General features: G+C 27.3%; 1 protein-coding gene across 3 annotated transcripts; it reads left to right on the top strand.

Annotated features, from left to right (window-relative positions):
* The first annotated feature begins 1136 nt into the window (after positions 1-1136).
* LOC113555850 (beta-glucuronidase-like) lies at positions 1137-18464 on the top strand. 3 transcript variants are annotated; one of them, XM_026960432.1, is made up of 13 exons: positions 1137-1289; positions 4182-4403; positions 6886-7068; positions 7562-7728; positions 8326-8471; positions 9444-9661; positions 10374-10517; positions 10609-10781; positions 11378-11521; positions 12708-12792; positions 13377-13553; positions 14031-14169; positions 17715-18464. In XM_026960432.1, exons 2-13 carry the CDS (start codon positions 4212-4214, stop codon positions 17897-17899), a joined length of 1953 nt encoding a protein of 650 aa, XP_026816233.1. In that variant the 5' UTR covers positions 1137-1289; positions 4182-4211; the 3' UTR covers positions 17900-18464. The 3 variants fall into 3 exon arrangements, with proteins under 3 accessions (XP_026816233.1, XP_026816218.1, XP_026816226.1); XM_026960417.1 differs by lacking the exon at positions 12708-12792 and adding an exon at positions 13158-13242 and having other exon boundaries at positions 17715-18456; XM_026960425.1 differs by lacking the exons at positions 1137-1289; positions 12708-12792 and adding exons at positions 3196-3527; positions 13158-13242 and having other exon boundaries at positions 17715-18457.
* Positions 18465-22712: the final 4248 nt, after the last annotated feature.

Genomic DNA, 22712 nt, shown 5'->3' on the forward strand with positions numbered 1-22712 from the left:
GGAAGTAAATAGATAGTAAAAAGTATATTTTGTATCAAATTTGATTTATCCATTTAGGTATAAAATCATTTATTGGGTTAAAGGAGATATTAAAGTTATTTTTTAACTTGTTCAAAATATTCATTATATTGCTTATATAAGAAATATATTGTAAAATGAATTATAAAATAATACGATTTATTTATAATATCTAACATAATTAAACATATTAGGTATGTATCGTGTTTATGATATATAGTAGCTTTTTATAATTTATTTTATTATATTAATTATCATAAGTTTATTAATCAAAGGTATTTTAAATTGAATTAATTATTATCATTTATAATAATTATTTATATCAGTCATCCCTCAAACCTAACTTATACTAAGACTAATTAGTAATTTCAGACTAAGGGTTAATAATTAGTTTCTATTTAGAATTTAGAAAAACGTATAATTGTTAATTATTTGTGATGTTCGGCAATTATTTAATTTGTCTAAAAAAACCTATACTATTATCGTATTATTAAGCAGTTAATTTAATTTTAATACATATATACCCGTTATTTTTATATGTAATAAATTATTATTATACAAACGGTTTTTATATTAACGTCAGGACAGTACTTAATTTTATAGAATCAATTTGAAGTTGAAATTTTTAACATTTGTAACGTTACATATTTATATATATACGAGTAGGTACATATATACATATATATATTTATAGTTAATAATCTAGTTGAGTATCGATATTTTTTATCTGGTACAATATGGTATTGAAATAATTATTTCGTTCCAAAAACACGTGCACGTGTTGCGTATAATAACTATAATATATTGTAAGCCCGTTAAAAATAATATAATCGATAAAAATTTTAAATATATTATTATAACTCTTAAGTTAAGCATATGAATTATTTATATGATTTTGAAAAACGATACAATCGTATTATGTTTACGATAAAAGTTTATTGGCGCGTGCGCACGTTGCACGTACCTATAACTGATGCAACCCACTTTCATGATAAGTCCTACCGGCTAAAACCGACGGTGTGTTGGTTACTACAGACAGTGTGTTGAAGGCATTCGTATTCTAAACACAAGTCTTATTGAAGATTTTGAATAATTCATAATCACATTATTATTATTTACTTTTGTTTAAAGACTATAAATAGTGTTAATTATATTTATATACTAACAGTTTTTTCTTTATATTTTATAATATAAGTTATTAAATATTAAAAAAAAAATTGCTTTTAAATCAAATAAATGTTGTCAACAAATACTATACAATCATCTTAGAGGTAATAATAAAACTATTATAAATACGATTAGATATTACTGTGTTAGTTATTATTTATGTATTAATGTCCTACGATGTTGTAGTTAAAAATAGGTAAATAATAAATTACACAATAAATTTATTAAATTTATTTAAATATTATAATCTATTATTATATTATTGAAAAATAGAAATAAATTTAAAAAAATGTTTACAGTAAAACTTAATAATAAAATATTATGCATTTTTAATTAATTTAGGGATACAATATATAGAGCTAGAAATACTATAGAATAAAGATTATTATTACTATACGAATATTTCAACTTAAAATCTTTATGTTCTGTATTCAATAATTTATGTGTAGGTTGAGTTATTTATTTATCTTAATAATCGTTTATACTACGGTGTTTAAATATAATAAAATAAAAATATTGTAAAGTGTGATAATGGTACATAAAGGATTTTATAGTTAAGTCTAATCAATACAAAATAGTTTTTAATCTTATACTAATTGAATGTATATACTTATTTAAGAATATCAGAAATAAAATTTTTAATTTATAAAAATACTTTTAATTTTTAAATAAGATATGTAACACGTGAGTACAATTAAATATTTGTATTATTTTAAGTCTTTGCAATAAAATATCTAAATTATTTACTTACGTTACTAATTAAAATATTCTCTTCAACTATTGTTTTACATATAAAATTAAAACCATATTATTTATATAGATTGTAGAGCATAATAATTAATAATATTTAATTTATATATAGCAAATGAAGCAGTTAACGTTTACTAAACAAAAAGTTATATTTTGTTTTTTTTTTAAATTTAATATAGAGATATAAATAAATACAAAAATTGTTTACATTAAGTGTTATTTAATGACATAACGACCTACATTTATTGTAATAAAACGTTATTTACAAAGGAACCTCGTTGAGCTTTTAGAATTAAACCCCTCCGAGGTAATACCGATGATAAGCTTACCTACAATATTTACATTCAAATGTGTATAGGTACACAAAAAAACTTATCATAGTTTTAATGTTTAGGTCATATGTTAAAAACATCAAGTTTTTTTTAGTATAATATTATTAAGACGTACCTTAACCATTCAGTATACATATTATATTGTTGTGTTGTTTTTAGTTTTACACAAACAACGAATTAATAATGCTCTTAAAATGATAAAAGAAATAAATTTATCGACTGTCGAATGTAGGACATTGAACCAAATTAAATAACTTTATTTTTATTGATCAGATATAAAAAATAAAAATGTAAGATATTTTTTTTTTCAAATTGAACATGTGTTACATTTACAGTATACCTCACGGGATAGCCGCTTATTAATTAAATCACTTGACCGGTATTGTGGTTCCGCTAAAACACGTAGTATCTCTGCAATTACCTAATTATAATCATTAATTATGTATAGTAGGTACTTACTATAGTACACTCATTCATTATTATACGATATATATACTTACATACACCAATTTCTTACAATACTTATTGCATAGCAAGTATATGTAAAAGGAAATTACTTTCATAGCAATGATGATATTGGTATAGGTATATATAAACTCATTTTTTTTTCAATTTAATGGGCCTCAACCATTATTTAACGAATATTGTATTAAAATAAATATTAACACAATAAAAATAATATAGTCAATGATTTTAATATAGTAGAAGTGAAAGTGGAATTAAATTTGATTAAATATATCATGTATAGAAGATAACTATATATATGTACGATTAAATTAAATTATACGCTTACAAAACGTTTAAACGATTAGTCTATTATTAGTAATATTTTTTTTTATTTAATATTATTTACAGGGTTTACTAAAAATTACTTTTGTTTTGCTCCTATTTATTTCGTTTCAACAAAAATTGAGCAAGAAGTAAATTCTGATAACTGCAATTTCGTTTAAGTGTTGAATACATATACTTTTTAAGACACACCTATTAATTGTCTAGTGCGGTCAATAAGGTTTGATTTGAAGTTTTGAAATATATTAAATATCACGAATCCAGTGGAAATCGCATACATCGTCACATCGATATCCAGAGCACACAATATCGTTTTTAATGAAAACTATAAAATTATAAACAGAAAAATTAACTATTGTGTATAGTTTTAGAAAGTTCGCGTTGCAGCGACAATCGTGTGAAATTCATAGACTATACATGCAATATTTATCATAAACCACGTGTACAAAGCATAGGACACTGGATTTCTTTGTAAGTCAGTCGGCATCAGGTCGAATTCTCTCTTAGTAAATAGCCGACACGCGGACTGGAAGGGGGAAATCATATTAGGTATGAGATGAGCATACATCGACATAATTTTTTAATTGTCCCACAATACGTTTTGATACTATATAATTATTATGGTCGTGTTTCCCGTACGCGTTTCCTCCGAGAAGACTTAACTTTTTTTCTTCTCCGGTTAATATACAATATAGTGCTTACACACACACATATATATTATATATATATATATATATATATATATATATATATATATAATCTATGTACAAAAAGAAATATATATATTTGTTACACTCTTTAAACCAGTTCCGATATGATATAAATTACGGCGGGATGATTATTATAAAAACGCGAAAGAACTATTTGATATTAACAAAAACCAGTTTGTCGATTTTGGTCATAATTTTATTTGTATAATATATATAATAACGTGTACCTATATGTTTTCGTCATTCATCATTCATTGTCTTAATATTATATAGGTATGTTCATATTATTTTTTTGAAAAAAATGTACAAGAACGATATTATATTATATTGTCAATGTTATACTCGTACATTCGCAATAGCGTATTCTTTGCTGTCACCCAAATATATTATGAGTATAATCGTCTTATTTGTATAGAAACCACGCTACTATTAAACGACAGTCATAATGCGGTGTACTAGTCTGTTGGTTTGTGTCTCGGCTTTGGTGACATGCGCCAGTTCCGCAGGTATTTTGTACCCGCGAGAGTCTGAATCTCGGGAAGTCAAATCGTTGGATGGCATGTGGAACTTCAGACTATCCCTTCCCGATCCCCTTGTCGGCTTCAAGGAGCGCTGGTACATGAAAGACCTAAGCAAGGTACGTATCTAGTTTTATATTTTAATATGCAGTTTAATATTGGTAAAAATATAACATAGAGGTATACCTAAAATTAGCATACGAATTAATGATATTCTTATACGAAATAAAAAATTTAAATCCCAAGTAAGAAGATATTATTATTTATTTCAGCTGTTATACTTGTGGTATTTAAAATTTAGTATTCATAAATCATGTTGAATATAGTGATAAATGTATATCAATATCGTTGTTCAAAAAAGTCCGTACTAACGGTTAAAATTAGTACTATTTACGTTAAAATAGCTTTCAATGTCAACCATTGATATTATAAAATCAACGTTCACTAAATACTTGTGATACATGTACCTATGTTTACTAAAAGCAAAAACAATCCAATTTCATAATAATGGGAATTAGTAAATGTCATTATTGTTCGGGCATTCAGCATTATTATAGCCTATAGGTAATAAGTAATAACACTGGAATATGCCATGTTTGTATTATACTTAATTGCCGTTAACACGCTGCGCCTTATGTGCCCGTCACACGGAATAACGTTAGAAATACGTTTATATGCATAATATCATAATAAATTATTGATATACTGCGTACTATATTGCTATGCACGAGACCACGTGTGTTATAGGCGTCTGATATTATCGTCAAACAAACGTAAGTGACGCGCTTGTCGTTGCTTTTCGTAAATGGTATAGACAGTTCAATATAATAATAAAAAGTACAAAAATACGGCATTGACGTGCAATTCAAAAATTAAAAATTAAAATATTCAATCAAAAATTTCAAACTATATGATTTATGTTAAATTTTCGGATTCTGCAGTCGGGAGGTGACCCCTGTTACCGCGGATAACAAAATATAGTTTTGTAACACAGTCGTGTACGTACATAGCGATATTAATTTAATTTGAGTAATTAATTTGTGTAAAAATAATTGATATTAGAAAAAAAAGTAATGTACTTACATTATTTTTAATTATTTAACAAGTCGACTAATAACCGCCTTGAGAATCATTCGTGATACACGTCAAATTTTCAATTATTGCCCTCCATATTTTTGTTATCTTTGCCAATTTTGTCTTGAGTATATAATATAATGATATGATACTCAAAGCGATCGTGACAAGATCGGTGAGATTTGTAGGGCAGTCAACTTGTTAATATAAATAGACGGGATTCAGGCGTTCTAGTATCTATACCTATTCTGAAATAGTAATAAATAGGTTTACAACTAAATAATTATACGCTAGATGGACACATCCATATCGTAACATTTTTTTACAGTTTTACGAGAAATTATTCACATTGTGTAACACATGTTTTAGTCACGATATGGATGTCCTCCTCTCGACGAAAAGAACGGTTTCATTAAACGGATGAAACATTGCGACATAAATACGTAATTTATTAATTTAATGTGCCGTACCGGAGTAGGACCAGTATAGTCTGATGTGTTGTTCACAAATCGTCTTAGTAAATTGATATTTAATTTATTAATTAAGTACAACAACCAACATGTGTATTCAAATAATGTGTACAAATACCTATATATATATATATATACTTATCTCCATATTCAATTGATAAACATAAATATTAGTTTTATGACTTTTCATAACATTTTTAAAACTCAAATTAGTATAGTTGTGTACACACTACACATGTTTTATACGCTTTTATGATTATATTTTATCATGCGATTAAATAAATTAAGACATAAATGCCCATCAGCCCCTTATTTATTTGTAGAATGATAATGTTTTTGATAGGTACCTGTTTATAATAATAATGAATGCCTATATAGTCATTTGATAGTTGATATACCTATACGGCTATACATAATCTATAAATTAATCTATCAATTAACTATTTCATAATTTTGTTGAAATAAATAAGTGTGGTATGCTTTTATATGTTTCGTCATAATTAGCTTTGTACCGTTGTATTATTGATTAACAGTTTAAAGATTTAAATTTTATTACACGATTAAAAAAATAAACCAGTTTAAACAATGCATAGTCTACACACTTCTGACTTTTCAACAATATCATGTTTTAACAAATCGTGTGACGAAAGAATGCGATTATACTAAATTTCTACCGCGGAAATAAATATATTTCGACACGTACAAGTAGCATAATTGCATATACATAACGCCTTTTAGCGTACCTATTTCGAATTTTGTTATTATATTATCCAGTTGTTACGCCATTGCTTGCTATTTCTAGATGATCTGAACATGAGCTAACAGTTATAAAATGTCAAACAGGTGCAGTTAACATTTGTATATTATTATTGTACATATTATTTGTATAATTAATTTTGTTCGAAATGTCTTGGAGGATTTGTGAAATAATATTACTTATTTACGCTTTGTGGTACCTATAAACAATTTAGAATTTCAGTATTTTTAGTTATGTAAAAAATATGGTTTTATGTAATATGATTTATGGACTATGTTTCATAATTTTATTTTCATTTAGACTGGTCCAGTGATCCAAATGCCAGTGCCAAGTAGTTACAACGACGTGATAGTAGATAAAAAAATCAGAGACCATGTCGGTTTAGTTTGGTACGATAAATCGTTTTTCGTACCTGAGTCGTGGAGGCAGCAGGGTTATAGAGTTTGTTTGAGATTCGGCAGTGTTCATTATGCAGCTCAAGTAGTAAGTAAAATGTTACTAAATTGTATACTATAACTACAACACATCAATAATGCAAGTATTCCACAATATTAAGTTATCTTGTACTCAGATTTATTCTTTTTTTGGATTGATTTTAGTTTCTAAGCAATTCGTTTTTATTTTAAATTTTAGGAGTTCGCTTATGAAAACTATATTATGGTATTAGCTTTTTTAAATTTATATTTTTTATTCATTACTTTGTACTAACATAATATTTTATTCTCTTAGTTTTATCAATTTTATCAATTAAATCTTTTTTCATAAAATGAATTATTATATAAGTACAAATACTGTTATTATTAAAACAGTTTTTGTATTCCAATATTGTATTATCTTATTAGACTTGTGTCCAATTTTTATATTTACCATATACTCGTATTATGAAGATACACGTTTATATAATATATTATATAAATTGCTTTTACTCGTTACCTAAAGCATTATAATATTTTATATATTTTTTTAAAATTTAAAGTGGGTGAATACACATTTAGTACTCAATCACGAAGTCGGACATTTGCCTTTTCAAAGAGACATAACAGCTAATCTAAAGTTTGGTCGGCTGAATAGAATAACCGTAGCCGTGGATAACGTTTTATTAGCAACAACTGTGCCACAAGGATCTTTACAAAACATTAGCACGTGAGTATACGATTTTTGCAAAACATAGCGATTATAAAAAATCACGTAATAATGTTGCTTACAAACATGTTATGCACCATAGCTGAAAAATACGATATTTAAACAGTAAATGTATAATATTATTATACTGTTTAGGCACATAATATAATATCATGTTTCAAAATATTATTATGTACATACCGACGTATTATGTGAACTTTGCTCTAATTTTCGAAAAGATGTGATTTGAACATATTTTGAATTTTGATGCAAGAATCCCTATTTTACTTACACCTGGTCGTATACGTATAATATTCAAATATTCATTCGATAATAAAATAATAATATATTATTATGCAATGACATAAACGACTTGTTTGGTATTGTAATTTTATTCTGTGCTTATAGGTGTACCCGTGTACCTATTTTAGAAAACAAACAAGAATTTCATATTATAATTTATAATGTTACGATGTTATATTATACACGATTACAAGACGTGCTCAGTGCTCATTGCAAAAATAAATAAACACAGTCGCATAATATAATCTTATAATCTATTATAATATTTTGAAACGCATATCATAACAATAATAGTCGTGACTTTATATTTTACAGAAATACCGGACCTAAGACTATACAAACGTTCAAGTTTGATTTCTTCAACTATGCCGGTATACACAGGTCCGTGCTCCTGTACACAACACCTATTGTGTACATCGACGATGTCGACGTGACAACCAATTACACCGAGGATGGCGTAGGTAAAGTCGTTTTTTTTTTATATTTATAAAATATATGGTACAAGAGTATAAATAATTCTTTCATTTCATTCTTAACTCGTAATAAGTCATGATAAAATATAATAAACTCATTCGACGTATATACTCGCGTACTCCGCGACGTACCAAAGATATAGGTTAAAACGATAAAGAATGGCAACAACGAATTTTAAAAGTTATGGGCGGTTGGCTATTTGGTATTTAGACGGTGAAATTTAATTATAAGTTGTAAATTATAATAAACGCGGTATAAGAACCGGTAATATTGAATTGAGTCTTACAAATACACTTTGAGTTGTTGGAATTGAGTCAAATAAATATATGTTGGTTTTTTGAGTTGAGTCTCCTTATAGCCTATAAGCGTCATCCGGGAGACACTAAGTAGAGGTTGTTTGAATAGGTTCCCGAAAAAATGTATGTGTTTATTTATACCGTTTATTACTTTTTAAAAAATAACACAGCTGTCCTTTTAACATAGTTCAATTTTTTTTTCACACTTTTCATGATTGTGTTCATTTAAATTTTTTAAGATTAAATTATTAAAGTATAATTTGAAAGCTACATTTTTTGAAATCGAAACTTACACCCATTAGTATTATGAAAGTCGATTTTTTATTTTTCAATCAACATATGTATACTAGTAACTATTTAATTGTTTCGCACTTTTTGAACAATTATGCAACATTGAGCGGTTGACGAATTTTACCTTTGCGTTTCGTACTCAATAGATAAATCATTTATAATAACATACGAAATCCTCGGAATTAGTCAAATATATTGTATTTTATATTATTGTAACTTCAGGTAATTGTATAAAGTGTAGAAAAAAATTATTGAAACTTTAAAATAATATGTTCTATGCGTGCGATATATTTTTTTTAGAAAAATATCTTAGGCATTGTGGGACATTGATAAATATTGATACAACGAATACGTCGTATATTTATTTTTTAGGCATAATTAATTATAACATACAATACGGTGGATCACTGAGCAGTGGGGAAACGTTGAATTGCTCAGTAACAGTGCTGAACAACGAAAATGTACGGGAGAAATTCACTGTGATCACTAACGACGAAGAAGGTCTGTCGGGTATTATAAAAATCGAAAATGCGAAACTATGGTGGCCGTATTTGATGCACGAAGAACCGGGATACATGTACACGTTGGAGGTATTTACTTTTATGTACAGGCAATTCACCAAGTATGTTCACTAATTTTTTCTCTGTATATTATAGTTATTTAAAATCTGAATTTTTAAATTTACTTCAATATTAAATTCATATTAACATATTCTTGGCTTTTTTTTACTATTTAAGGAATGTCCTGCGGAGATACAACCTTTGTTCTTCAAATGAAAATCTCCTATTTCTACTTTAAATTAATTAGCGGATATATATTCTGAAAATGATGTATCAAAATAAAAATTTGAAAATCCGCTAAATAGTTTAGAATAAAAAGGTGGGGTTCCTTAATTAAAAACCAGAAGTTTGTATCACCACGATAAAAAAAAACATTTCAAGAATTTGAAAATTATGGTCTTTAGGTATAATTAGTTCTAATTAATTCTAATTAATTATTAATTAACGCTTTAGTCGCTTTAGGTATTAATTGAAAATTCTAAAAATCAGATTTTGAATAACTGCACATAAAGGTCTAAAAGTGTGGACATGTTTGGTGAATAACCAATAATATTATTTGTAATACAATTTTCCATGAAAATCATGAGTTAATCAAATATTAAAGTGTGCGGACGTTTTAATCGATCAGATATAATATATTTGTAATTTGTATTTTTGTTGTGGGTGTATATTTTCGTAGTTATAATGTCTCTAACTCGCGAGCTAGACGAATGACATATTTTGTTTGAACCAAATATTATAGATCCGGCTTTCGACCACTTGGAATGTGGACGACGTATACCGATTACCGATAGGGATCAGGACTATCAAATGGACGAATACGGCGTTCCTTATCAATAACAAACCGGTGTACTTGAGAGGGTTCGGACGACACGAAGATTCCGATGTAATATATTATAGTTGTCATTCGTCACGTTTTCGTGCAGGCACGGACTGGCGAAACTAATGTGAACGGTCGTGTTGAATTTTATGTATAGATACGAGGGAAAGGAATGGACTACGCGCTGGTGACCAGAGACTACGACCTCATCAAGTGGATCGGAGCGAATTCTTACCGGACGTCTCACTACCCGTACGCAGAAGAAATTATGGACTTTGCCGACAGACACGGCATAATGATTGTAGACGAATGTCCCAGTGTTAACACCGAGTGAGAATTTTACTATTACGGGTTACGGTGCGCCGCATACAGCGTGTGTCTATGTCTGAAATTAATTAATTTCAGTATAATATACAATAATTGTCCGGTATTAACGTGTAAAAACATATATTGTTCATTGATACAAGATATGTATTTTTATCATAAAACATGAATACAGATACACACGTCAGCTGTTTACAAAAATTTACAACAAAGAGTTGAAGAGTTAAAGAATTTATTATTAAATTTAAAATAAAAAAATATGGATCCGAGATAATGACGCGAACATCTCCGTATATCTTTACTCGCACAATACAATTAATAACTATTATTAGATTAGCTTATTAGCTGTTGTTACTTATAACCGCAGTACTCGAAATACTCATCATTATAGTTATCTTCCACTTTTTTCGATTTTGAATGGAATTTAATTTATATTGGATGGATTGACAATAACAATAATAATGTGTATTATATAGTCACATGTATACCGCAATAAGTGTTTTATAATATAATTGTTTTCCAAATTAAATTTACTAATAATTATTAATTATGTATGTTGTATGTATATAAATGTATAATTATTATATGATTTATATTTTCAGAGTTTTTTCTGATAAACTATTGAAGAAACATACTACGAGCTTAGCAGAACTCATTAAGAGGGACAAAAATAGACCTAGTGTGATCATGTGGTCAATTGCAAATGAGCCACGATCGGATCAATTAGAAGCCGATTCGTATTTCAAGTGAGCGTTGTCCGTTTGCAAAACAGAATAGACTACACACCATACACAAATGACACATTGACGGTGTACCCTGTCCCCGTAAAATGTTCACACGATTGCATCGATGTAAATCCATAAAATACATGTCCTTCCGTGTTAATAAACATGTTTACACAACCGCACGTCATAAATGCGTCGATATAAAATTGAGTTATAATTTTCCATAGTAAAATTAGTATTAAAGAAATTACAATAAAATCATATTGTACCATACTACTATGGCGCATGGCATTATTCATCTTATAATCAATGATATTGGGTATATTATATTATAAGGTGTAAACTGTTAACAGAAAACATACATTTTCTTAAATAATATTAAGGTTAACAATAATATTTTAATTTAAAGTCAATTTAAAACAACATAAAAAAAAAAAAATTATAATAAATTGTTATAGTTGGTATTTTTGACAGTTTTTTAATTGATGACATATATTTTCAAGTTTATTATTTAAAGCAGAATATTTTTCTAATTATTTCTATACATAAAAATTGGATTTCAAACGAATAGTTGATTAGTTACAAACTTATAATTATTTTAAGTACAGATGAGCGGATTGGATGACACAGGTCACCCGGAACATTAAGTACTGAATTAAAAGTCAAGCCTAATTAACTATTCGATCGAAATTTAATTTTTGTTCGTAAACATTTTCAAGAAAATAAATATTCTACTTTGGTATATGAAATTTAAAAATGTATACGTAATGTTAATCAAAATTGTATAAAAAAGGATAACGATATAAAATTTTGTATTTTAATGATTTCAATTTATGTTCAAAAACATTAATACTTATCGATATAATAAGCGTTTTCTGATAAAATAATCACTCGGTCAATAAACTAAAAGAATTATAATATACATAGTATTTTAAATTTTTATTGAATCGCATTTAAAACACATTTTAAATTGGTGTCATTTGTAAAATGTGTTTTAAATATCATATGATCGTTCTTGGATAATCTCACGTTATATATTTACGCATAATATATACGAGTAATTACAATAATACGAGTATAGTTGTCACGTTCGATAATAATTATTACCACGTGTTCGATAAATACCATTTTTTAATTGAAATCCGATTGATATTACACCTGTTTACTTTCGGAGGAAAATGTTTTTATTTTATTTTGTTATCTATAGGTACGCGGTGGAGTTTGTCAAATCTAAGGACAAAACACGCCCAGTTACTGCCGCTCTGAACAAATGGTTCAGCATTGACAGGGCGGTAAGTAATTATAACTATTAAATATGATCATTATTACCACAAGTATATTTATGTGGAACTGTGTACAATATTATTGTAAAGGATATAAAACTTTGTACTTTTGCTTTTATTTCGTCTAAGCTTTTTTTCAATATTAATATTATAATAATATATTCTCAAATATACAATATTTAAACGATACTAGTTTTTAAAATACCCACAATCGAAACAAATATTTGTAGTTTCACAACACACTACCTACACACAACACATTTTCAACACTGTGGATAATGTAGGGTACATTAAACTATAATAGTTATTATGGCTGTGAACCTACTTCTTGTCGACTGTTTTGTATAAATTCTTGAATTCTACCTTGCTTATAGATCTGTAGCTATTTTCGTCAAAACTTTAGACGGTTCGCGGCCCATAACAGCAGCTATTGCGACACAATTCGATATTGACAAACTGGTAAGTGGAAACACTACGGCCAACAAAAATTCTTCGTGCTATCTATTCTTTAACGCTAAAAAAAATAGAACGCCTTTATTTCGATATGCGTGTTATATTTATGATTTATAGCGTCTAACAGAAATTATTTACAGGGCCAACACTTAGACATCATCGGCTTCAACAGGTACAACGCCTGGTACACGTTACCTGGTCACACGGAGATCATCAAAAACCGGGTAGAAGACGAAGCAGCCAAATGGCACGCTAAACACAACAAGCCGGTTTTCATGACGGAGTATGGTGCTGACACGTATGCCGGTTTGCATATGGTAAGTTGAAAGTTGTGAGAGACATAATTTATACAATCTTATTGTTAAGTAGTCGGGGGAACCTATTATTGGGTTTGAGTGCATTTTTACTCATAAGGCTTTATATCAATAAAAAAGATACATTTGGTTTATATACCTAGCTAGTGATGTTATTAATATATTTAAAATAGTATACTTAACTGTATGCAGATGGCTGTTGATAACTGTATACTTATTTGAGTTCACTTGTATTGACTGTGAGTGTTGAATTGTTTGACGTGTGTCATTTTAATTTAAAATAATAATTCAAACAGAATCGAAACGTGTCGAATTTGTCAGTGTGAGTATTTTCGTGGTTATCAATTTTACAGCGTGTATAATATTAATTTATAATATTGGTACATAGGATGTAATAATAATTATTATAAAATATTAATTAATCGAGTAAAAAACTTTTGTACAATTAATAAATGTCGTAAATTTGTTTGGTTTTTGTAGAGCCCTTCGTTCGTTTGGTCTGAAGAATATCAGATAGAACTCATGTCCGAACATTTCAAAGCGTTCGACACGCTTCGAAGTAAAAAATTCTTCATTGGTGAAATGATATGGAATTTCGCAGACTTTAAAACCGATCAAAGTAAGTTGATCAATACATTTATGTATACTCTAAAAAAATGGTAAATTATTGCGAATCATTATTGTTTTATTAATACACGTTTCCAATCATTTGGTGTTTACAGTATAGTGTTCTGTTTTTTACTAAACAACGATTTAAGAATAATAGGTTTAAGTGACAACATCTATAATAATCTAAGTTGATATACTTTAATATAAACACAGTAATTATATAGACAGAGTATGTAAATAAAGAAATTTCTGTTCTAAAAATTATTAATAGGGTATAGTAGATACATTTACCACCTAACTTAACCTAACCTTCAGTGGCGGCTCGTGGGTTTTTAATGAAGTAGTGCACATCCAAAAAAAATATAACCAATATAATATATATATATATATTATAAATTGTATTAAATAATATTGTTTACAAATTTTAGTTATTTACAAATTACTTTTTCTTTTGCTTATACCTATTTTTACAAGTGTCAAGTACCTATAATAATAGTAAATACATAATAATAATAATAGTAATAATACATTTTCAGGTAAAAAACTATGACAAAGTAGATACAAATTATTATATTTCAGGTACATATTTATATGTTAAATCGATTCTCCTCTCTTTTTTTTCTGCAAATCTGTTTATTACTTCTTCGTTGAAGTTTGGAATGTTGTTGATCATCCGTTTTTCGATCGATAACATAGCTAGTGCTGTAAGTCGATCTTCTGTCATTGAATTTCTCAAAAATGTTTTAATACGTTTCAATGTAGAAAACGACCTTTCGGCTTCAGCTGTAGTCATTGGAATAGTTGAAATTATTTTTAAAAGTTTGTAGCTTTCAGAAAATATATGTATTAAATTATTTTCAATTATAAATTTCAATAAATGAACTGATGAATTGATATCACGGAAATCGGTTCTTTTGTAGAACAGTTGTAGTTCAGTTTTAAGTTTAGTAACATCCAAAAAAGGATATGCTTCAATTGTTTTATTAAAATGGTCACCTGGGAAGTTATTTTCGTACATAAGAAATTTGGTAGATAAAAATAGGTGCGAAGCATTTAAGTGGTTTTTATAATCAAACCGTTCTTTAACGTTGACAATAAAAATGTCACATACTTCTTTTGCAGCGATTTTTCTTGTTTCAATAGTATCATCATGTTTTCGTTTTTTCGTTGGATGATTTTGAGAAGTTTCAAAGATGTTATCAATATTCTGTCTTTCTTTTAATATATTTTCTTCGAACCGAAAAATTGCCTTTGAAAGTTCTACAGGATCCATAGTTGGTTTTTGTAGTTGATTATATAAAATATCAACATGAGGCATTAAAGAATGAAACACTCTTAACCAAAATATAAATCTATCGTCAATTAACATCCGATGCAAAGCTCCAGCTTGATTAATTGCTATGGTTTGATTGAATGTTGATTCAATTTCTTTCATACATTCAATTAACGACTCAAGATTCTCATACACAGTATTTACTATTCGACTTTTAAAATTCCATCTAGTATTAGATGATCGAGGAACTCTGTGTTTAACAATTTTATCTAAAACCGTAACCCGCTGCGGACTGTTGGAAAAAAAATTGGTTATATCAGTTAGGTTTGAAAAAAAAATTCTTATCTCACGATTTTGTGAAGTTGCTTGAATTAAAATTAAATTAAGCTGATGAGCATAACAATGTATGAAATGTGCATTTTTATAACTATTGTTTATTATTTTTTGTACACCATTGAGACGTCCACTCATCACGTTTGCGCCGTCGTAACTCTGACAAATCAACATATCTGGTGACTCTAGGACTTTTTCCAAATTAAATATTATACATTCAGACAACGATTTCGCATCGTGTCCAGTAGGATTGAAAAATCCCCAAAATCTTTCTACTGGTGTTCCATCCGATAGTAAATATCTAAATATTATTGACAATTGAAACTGAGCAGATACGTCAGTTGTTTCGTCAGCCATTACAGAAATATATTCTGCTTGTTTTATTTCATTTTTAATTCTTTGTTGACATACAGCTAAACAACATTCTAGTAAATCATTTTGGATTGATTTGGATAAACCTTTAAATACCGAAGAGTTCTCAATATGACATTTTAGTACCGAATCTAACTCTGAACTAAAGTTTATAAGACCTCGAAATACGCCGGGATTCTCTGAATTTGATTTTTCATCGTGACCTCGGAGTGCAAGCTCAAATGCTCCACAAAATTTAATACAATTTATGATTTTATTCAATATATAACGATTATGACTTATTTTTTCATTGTATTGTTTGATATTCAACCGATATGCACTAGAAAGTTGTTGTCTTATGTCTTGTTTCCCTAATAGTTTTAAATTTAATTGAGAATTTATGTGTGTCATTGATTTTTCGTGTGTTTTGATTTTAGAAGTTAAATGAATTAAATCGTTTATTCCATTCTTTACCCAAGCGGCATCATTAGATTTTTGACCAAAAAGTAGACAGGGAAAACAATACAAACGATTTGTTTCTGAACAACCACAAATCCAGTCATTAGTTTTATATATATCATTTTTAAATTGTCTTACATAATCTCTCGTTTTACATTTAGTAATTTGTTTAATATTTAAATCTGGAGTAGGCCTACCTTTATTTTTTATTTCCATCTTTTTCTCCAACGAGATTGATGAAAAATTACATTGCAGTATTAATTGCTGTACTGAGTTCATTTTAAAAATTGAAAACAAATACACGAGTAATAATATATTAATATACGTTAATGTCGGTCGTCGATAATAAACAGAAACACGATGGTCACGATTAATAATGTTTTGAATTTCCGATAATGATCGACTAGCTAATATTATCAGCTGATAATCGAAATAATATAATAAATTAATGAGAGTAAAAATAAACTATAATAACATAATAATGCCGATGCCGACGCTCAGCGACGCGGCGACGTCGAAAATAATTCGCTGAAAATAATTTAATTGGTTATGTGCACACAAACAAATGTGCACACCAACTCCATTACAACGCGGGCTGCGTGTATCGACTTGCTTCAATTTTTACACTGTACAAATGTGCACAATGATTGTGTGCACAACTGCACTACTATAATAATACACGCCGATACCGTTCCGTCGCGGACAGCCATTTAGCAGTCGAAATAACCCAATCCAAATATTAAACATAAATACATAATATTATAATATTATTATTTTCATAATACTCTGAATTTATATTTTTATATTTTGAAAATAATTCTTATTACATTACAGGTACTTAGTTGTATTATTATGATTTGTTTTCAATTTTTCTTGAGTTTAGGTAGGTAGTGCACGTGCACTTGTGCACATACACACGAGCCGCCACTGCTAACCTTTTAATATATTTTACGTATATATGTTTAATTATTGTACTAAGGGTTTAAATATTTAGTTTTAACCATATTTGTTTTATAGGTATATTTTTATTGATGGAACAAAACATAACGATGTATAATAAACTATTTAGTTAAATAACATTATAGTATAAATACATTAATTCATAAATGCAAAAGTATTGTAAATTTGTGTTTTTTCAGCTGTCACAAGGGTAGGAGGTAACAAAAAAGGAGTTTTTACACGACAGCGAGAACCTAAATCGTCAGCATATCATCTGAGGAAAAGATATTGGTCATTAGCCAACCGTTTGGATGGAGCAGAACTTCCTTGTGACATTCAATCTTATTTTATAGCTAGCGACAGTCAAAATAATATTGAACTTTAATATCGTTTTTGAGTAGTGGTAATTATCAACTGTGTTTCAACAGTCTTCCTAAATAAATCTATAATATAGTCATTAGATATACTTAAGGGTTTCTATTCGTGTATTTATTGATAATATTATAATTTTATAATTTTATAATATAAATGAAAATAGTTGTTCATATCGGATATATTAAGAATATTTTGCTTAGAAATGTAACCTGATTTATTTAAATGAAAAAAGTTGAATTGCATTTTAATGATTTATGGCGAAGTTACTATATTATTTAAAATGTAAGACTATATTATACTAATATCTATGTATAGGTACAATTCACTGTTTTACGTGTTATAATTTGGTGCATAAATTATGGACCAAAGTACCTATAGTAATTGATGTAATTCCTTTTCAAATTAATAATATAGCATAATATTATGAATTACATTTTTAAAAAAATTTAATAAGAATCAATATGAATTAAGTACAAATGTATAATGAACATCTACTGTATTGTTTGTATTGTGTAACAGGAAAAAATAACAAGGATTCATTTTATGACTAATATTTTTACTTTAGAATAGTTAAACATGTTATATACATTAATGATTAATATGCTTTTTATTTTACAAATACTTACTATGTTATGCTTATAAATTTCAAAGTTTAACTTTTAGTTGCATACTTATATGTGTACATGTACCTATATTTGTATTTTTGTTAAGTTTTAATTATTGTAATACCTATTTGAAAACAAACTTCACTTGCTATTGTACATGTAAATTGTATTTACATTAATAAATGTGTGCAAAGATTTTTTTTCTAAAAATAATTCGATAATTACTTTGATTAACTTTAGTGTTTAGAATGATATTACTTTAATAGTGTGATTCCGCGTTAAAAATTTGGTGTTTTTCGATTTATTTGAACGGTATGTTATAGAGAACTATAAAGACAGTCGTGAAATAACTGAAATCTATGATGTTGGAAATATTGAATGTAAAAATAAATTATTGATAAATAATTGACACACATATACGAGTGTAATTGTAGGCGTGACAAATGACAATAATGCATTTACACATTATGCATATTATTCATATGACGTGTCTTATAATCGTATTTATTTCTTTATACAGGTAAAATGTAATTATTATATATATATATATATATATATATATATATATACGTATGTCATATATGGTATATTCATGACGACCGGCTCACAGCTTAGGTCGTGTACTAACCTAACCTAACCTAACCTTTTTTTATAAGACGCAAATCCGCAATAGTACAGTACGGTCTGATTGCTTTTATAGAACTTGTATAATTTAAGTTTAAACTAGAATAAGTGCTTACAGATACAAACTTGTATACTTAAACGGCGGATATCAATGTTCTTTATTTTTTTCATTCATAATTTAAAAACATTACTAGTCCAGTGATTATTAGAAAACTATATACTTATAGTTTGCTCTTTACAGATTTTATTCTTAATGAATACCTACGAATATTTTAAATATTATTAAATATTATTAACGTTCTTAAGAAAATTTTAAACTAATCAAACTCGGCCAGTGCTGTATGCAAGTAGATAAATGTATTGTTAAATTAAAAAATGGGTTTTGGTAAATTGTATACATTAATAATTAATAACCAATGAGAAATGCATGACGATTTCAACGGCATATAAGTAGAAAAATAAGATTGTAACGTTAAAATAGATCAATAATTTTATTGTTTTTTTATCTTTTTTTAAATATAATCATTTGCTATGTGAAAGAATCTAACACTACGAAATAATTTTAATATAGTTATCATTAAAATACGTGCAATAGGATTATTACAATATTATGATATTACAATTTTTAATATCATAAAAATGTATATGGTAAAAGGGAAAATTGTTACGAGTGTTGGAAACGATTTCTATGATGAAAATGACGAATTAAAAAACTTAAAACTTTTATGATAGTCGTCTTAATAAACATATTATATTTCTGAGTATTTTGAAATTCTGACGTTATTTAAATTTAATTTAAAAATATAAATCCATTGTTATCTAAGTATTTTTTTTCTATTAACAATAATATATATATATAGGTATTTATAAAATTCAAAATATTCTATAGACATACAAGATTTTTCTGAAAAGACATTTTTGATCGATGACATGGTTTTATTGTATTTTTTTCGTATGGCCTGTTCTACGAACAAAGTGTAACATAACTAAAAATTACCCGAATTTTTTCTCTTTGATAAATAGCCACCTCTGACATCTTTATAAGTATTATACATTTTTATTTATTAACGAAGTCGTCAATCGAAATACGTAAATTGTTCATAAACAATAATCACAACTCACAAGTATATTTAATTAAGTTTTATCGAGGACTAATAATTATTATTATGTTAATCCAAATTATTATTAACCATATAGAACATATTTTATTATACAAAATACATAAGTATCTATTATTTAACTACCTAATTTTGTATTAAAAAACTGTCTAGTGAGACGGATGAGTTGGGTGTGTCTCAACGGGGGTGTATTTAAATATAAAAGCAATGATAAATCATTGAGAAACGATTTTGAGTATACAGTGGCGTGTTCATAGGACGTATTTCAAAATTAATTGATTATAATAATATATAGCAATTAAAATGACACGAACTCACCTAGTATTAGAAATTCAAATGCAAAATACTAAAATGTATACTGTGTAGGGACTATAAAAACAAGAAATAGTCAAATATGAAATAGTATTCAACATTTTTCAATACATCTGAAAATTACCTGATCTTAAATAATAAATAAAGTATTACCTTTATATACGGAGTGATCCATTTCACGTAAGACATTCATTATTTCAGAAAACACTAACGTTTTTGAAAATATTTATTTTAAATAATTTTAGGCCATTACAAAAAAGTTTCTGTTAACATTTTTATTTTTCATAGTTGTTTATTTTCTATGTTTTTAATTTGTTTAAGTAGTTTATTAATTACAACTTATTATAAGTGTTTAAAAAATAGACGAGCAGAGTAATGGATAAATATTTCAAAGGGCACCACTCAACTTCACTTAAATACATTTTAAATACTTATAATAATTAATTCATAAACTACAAGTCTAAAATTCGATTTTTATGTATTGAAGTAGATATAAAAAATAACTCTTTGAAATAAAGAATTAAATGTATATAATGTTGTTATTAAAATCTTCAACAAAATTGAGCAAGTAGGTATAATCTAAGGATTGAAAATCAATTTCTCCTGAGTAGTTTAATTTTAATATGCTGTAATCAAAATATCTTAAAAAATATATTAATACATATTTATTTATAAAAACGTTAAACAATATTTTTACTAAATTTTATATTTAAACAAAAATAGTTTTATTGTAATTTAAAAACATTTTTTGTGGGTACTTGAAATTTTTAACGTAGGTATATTGTTATATTTTATATACACAATGACATTTTCAAATGTGATATTTTTTGGCAAAAATTAATTCAATCTACTGTTTTACTAATAGTAAAGTAAATTAATTTAATGGCAATATTATATAATATTATACATCATAAAATATACCTACTTATAGTAACAGTGGCTGATAGATCATCTTCTCTCAGAATCGTGTTTCGTATGCAATGATTTTATGAATTCAAATGTAACTCATACATAACAGTGACTTACTCCTCAATTATTACGAAGTTCATTCGACAACAACCTACACAACTATACGGCAAAGTGGTTACTTATATACATTCTCCTTTTTTGAGTTGATATATTCATGATTTATTGTTTCGTTTATATCATAAGATATTAATTAATATGTATACACAATCGTAATAATATACGAGTCGCGTACGCGAGAACCGTACAAAATAACGCTAACATTTTGTGCATCAGACGTTTTTTTTTCGTTTGACTTTATTAAATTATTTGGTCGCGCCAAAATTTAACGATTTCGGAGAAAAGCCATAATTACGGTGTATTGCAACCACCCAGCCGTGTGAAAACATAATCATTTTATATAGGCTGCCTGGTCGTAAAACTAAATTAATCCCATCGTCTCATAACGTACACGGTTGTTTACATGATGCTGAGCAATATATACATATAATCTATCCTCCTACATAATATACAGCGTCCATATATAGCATAGCATTTAATCGCAATTTTAAACCCTTATAGTTTCGGTATTTTTCACGCCCCCCGTTTTATTAATAAGACATTAAACCGGGCTAATCATTTGACCAGTTATACGATTTATATATATACATACACACGTAAATATTTGTTTGATATTTTGATCACAACATCGAAGATGACCCATGATGTACTCGTATATAGTATATATAATGAAAAAACATTATGTGTTCTACACGCGTAACATGGGAATTTTGACGTGTTTTCATAAGTGCCAATTTATTGATTTACTAAAGCTAACTTAGAATTTTAAAAAACAGATTTTAATTTTTCATCAAGTCTACTATTGGACTGACTTTTCTATTAATTTAAGCTCTAAATAAATTATATTATATTATTATGACTTCATGTACCTGTATAGCGCATACCTATATACTAAAAAAATTGCACTATCGCACTGAAGGTGTTCCATTGCACATTATACACGATTTGTTTCCGGTTTCTTTGATTTAAACTCAAGAGACCTGGTTGTAGTGGAACTATGAAGATATTAGCTATAAACACTAGTTGTTTTTATTATCGAAAAGAAATGTTATTTTATTGTTTTTTGTAAGTTTAATAATTCAATTTTAAACGCAGTCTAAGATTTTAAATGTAATCGTATGATAAAATGTCACACATT

This window comes from Rhopalosiphum maidis, chromosome 4 (genome assembly GCF_003676215.2).
Source record: "Rhopalosiphum maidis isolate BTI-1 chromosome 4, ASM367621v3, whole genome shotgun sequence".
NCBI classification, from domain to species: domain Eukaryota; kingdom Metazoa; phylum Arthropoda; class Insecta; order Hemiptera; family Aphididae; genus Rhopalosiphum; species Rhopalosiphum maidis.

Bases quoted from the DNA above. Each gene is read 5' to 3' on its own strand.
- LOC113555850 (XM_026960432.1), top strand. From the start codon at position 4,212: ATGCGGTGTACTAGTCTGTTGGTTTGTGTCTCGGCTTTGGTGACATGC. The intron at 4,404-6,885 runs GTACGTATCTAG...ATTTTCATTTAG, and splicing joins ACATGAAAGACCTAAGCAAG to ACTGGTCCAGTGATCCAAAT. The intron at 11,522-12,707 runs GTGAGCGTTGTC...TGTTATCTATAG, and splicing joins GAAGCCGATTCGTATTTCAA to GTACGCGGTGGAGTTTGTCA.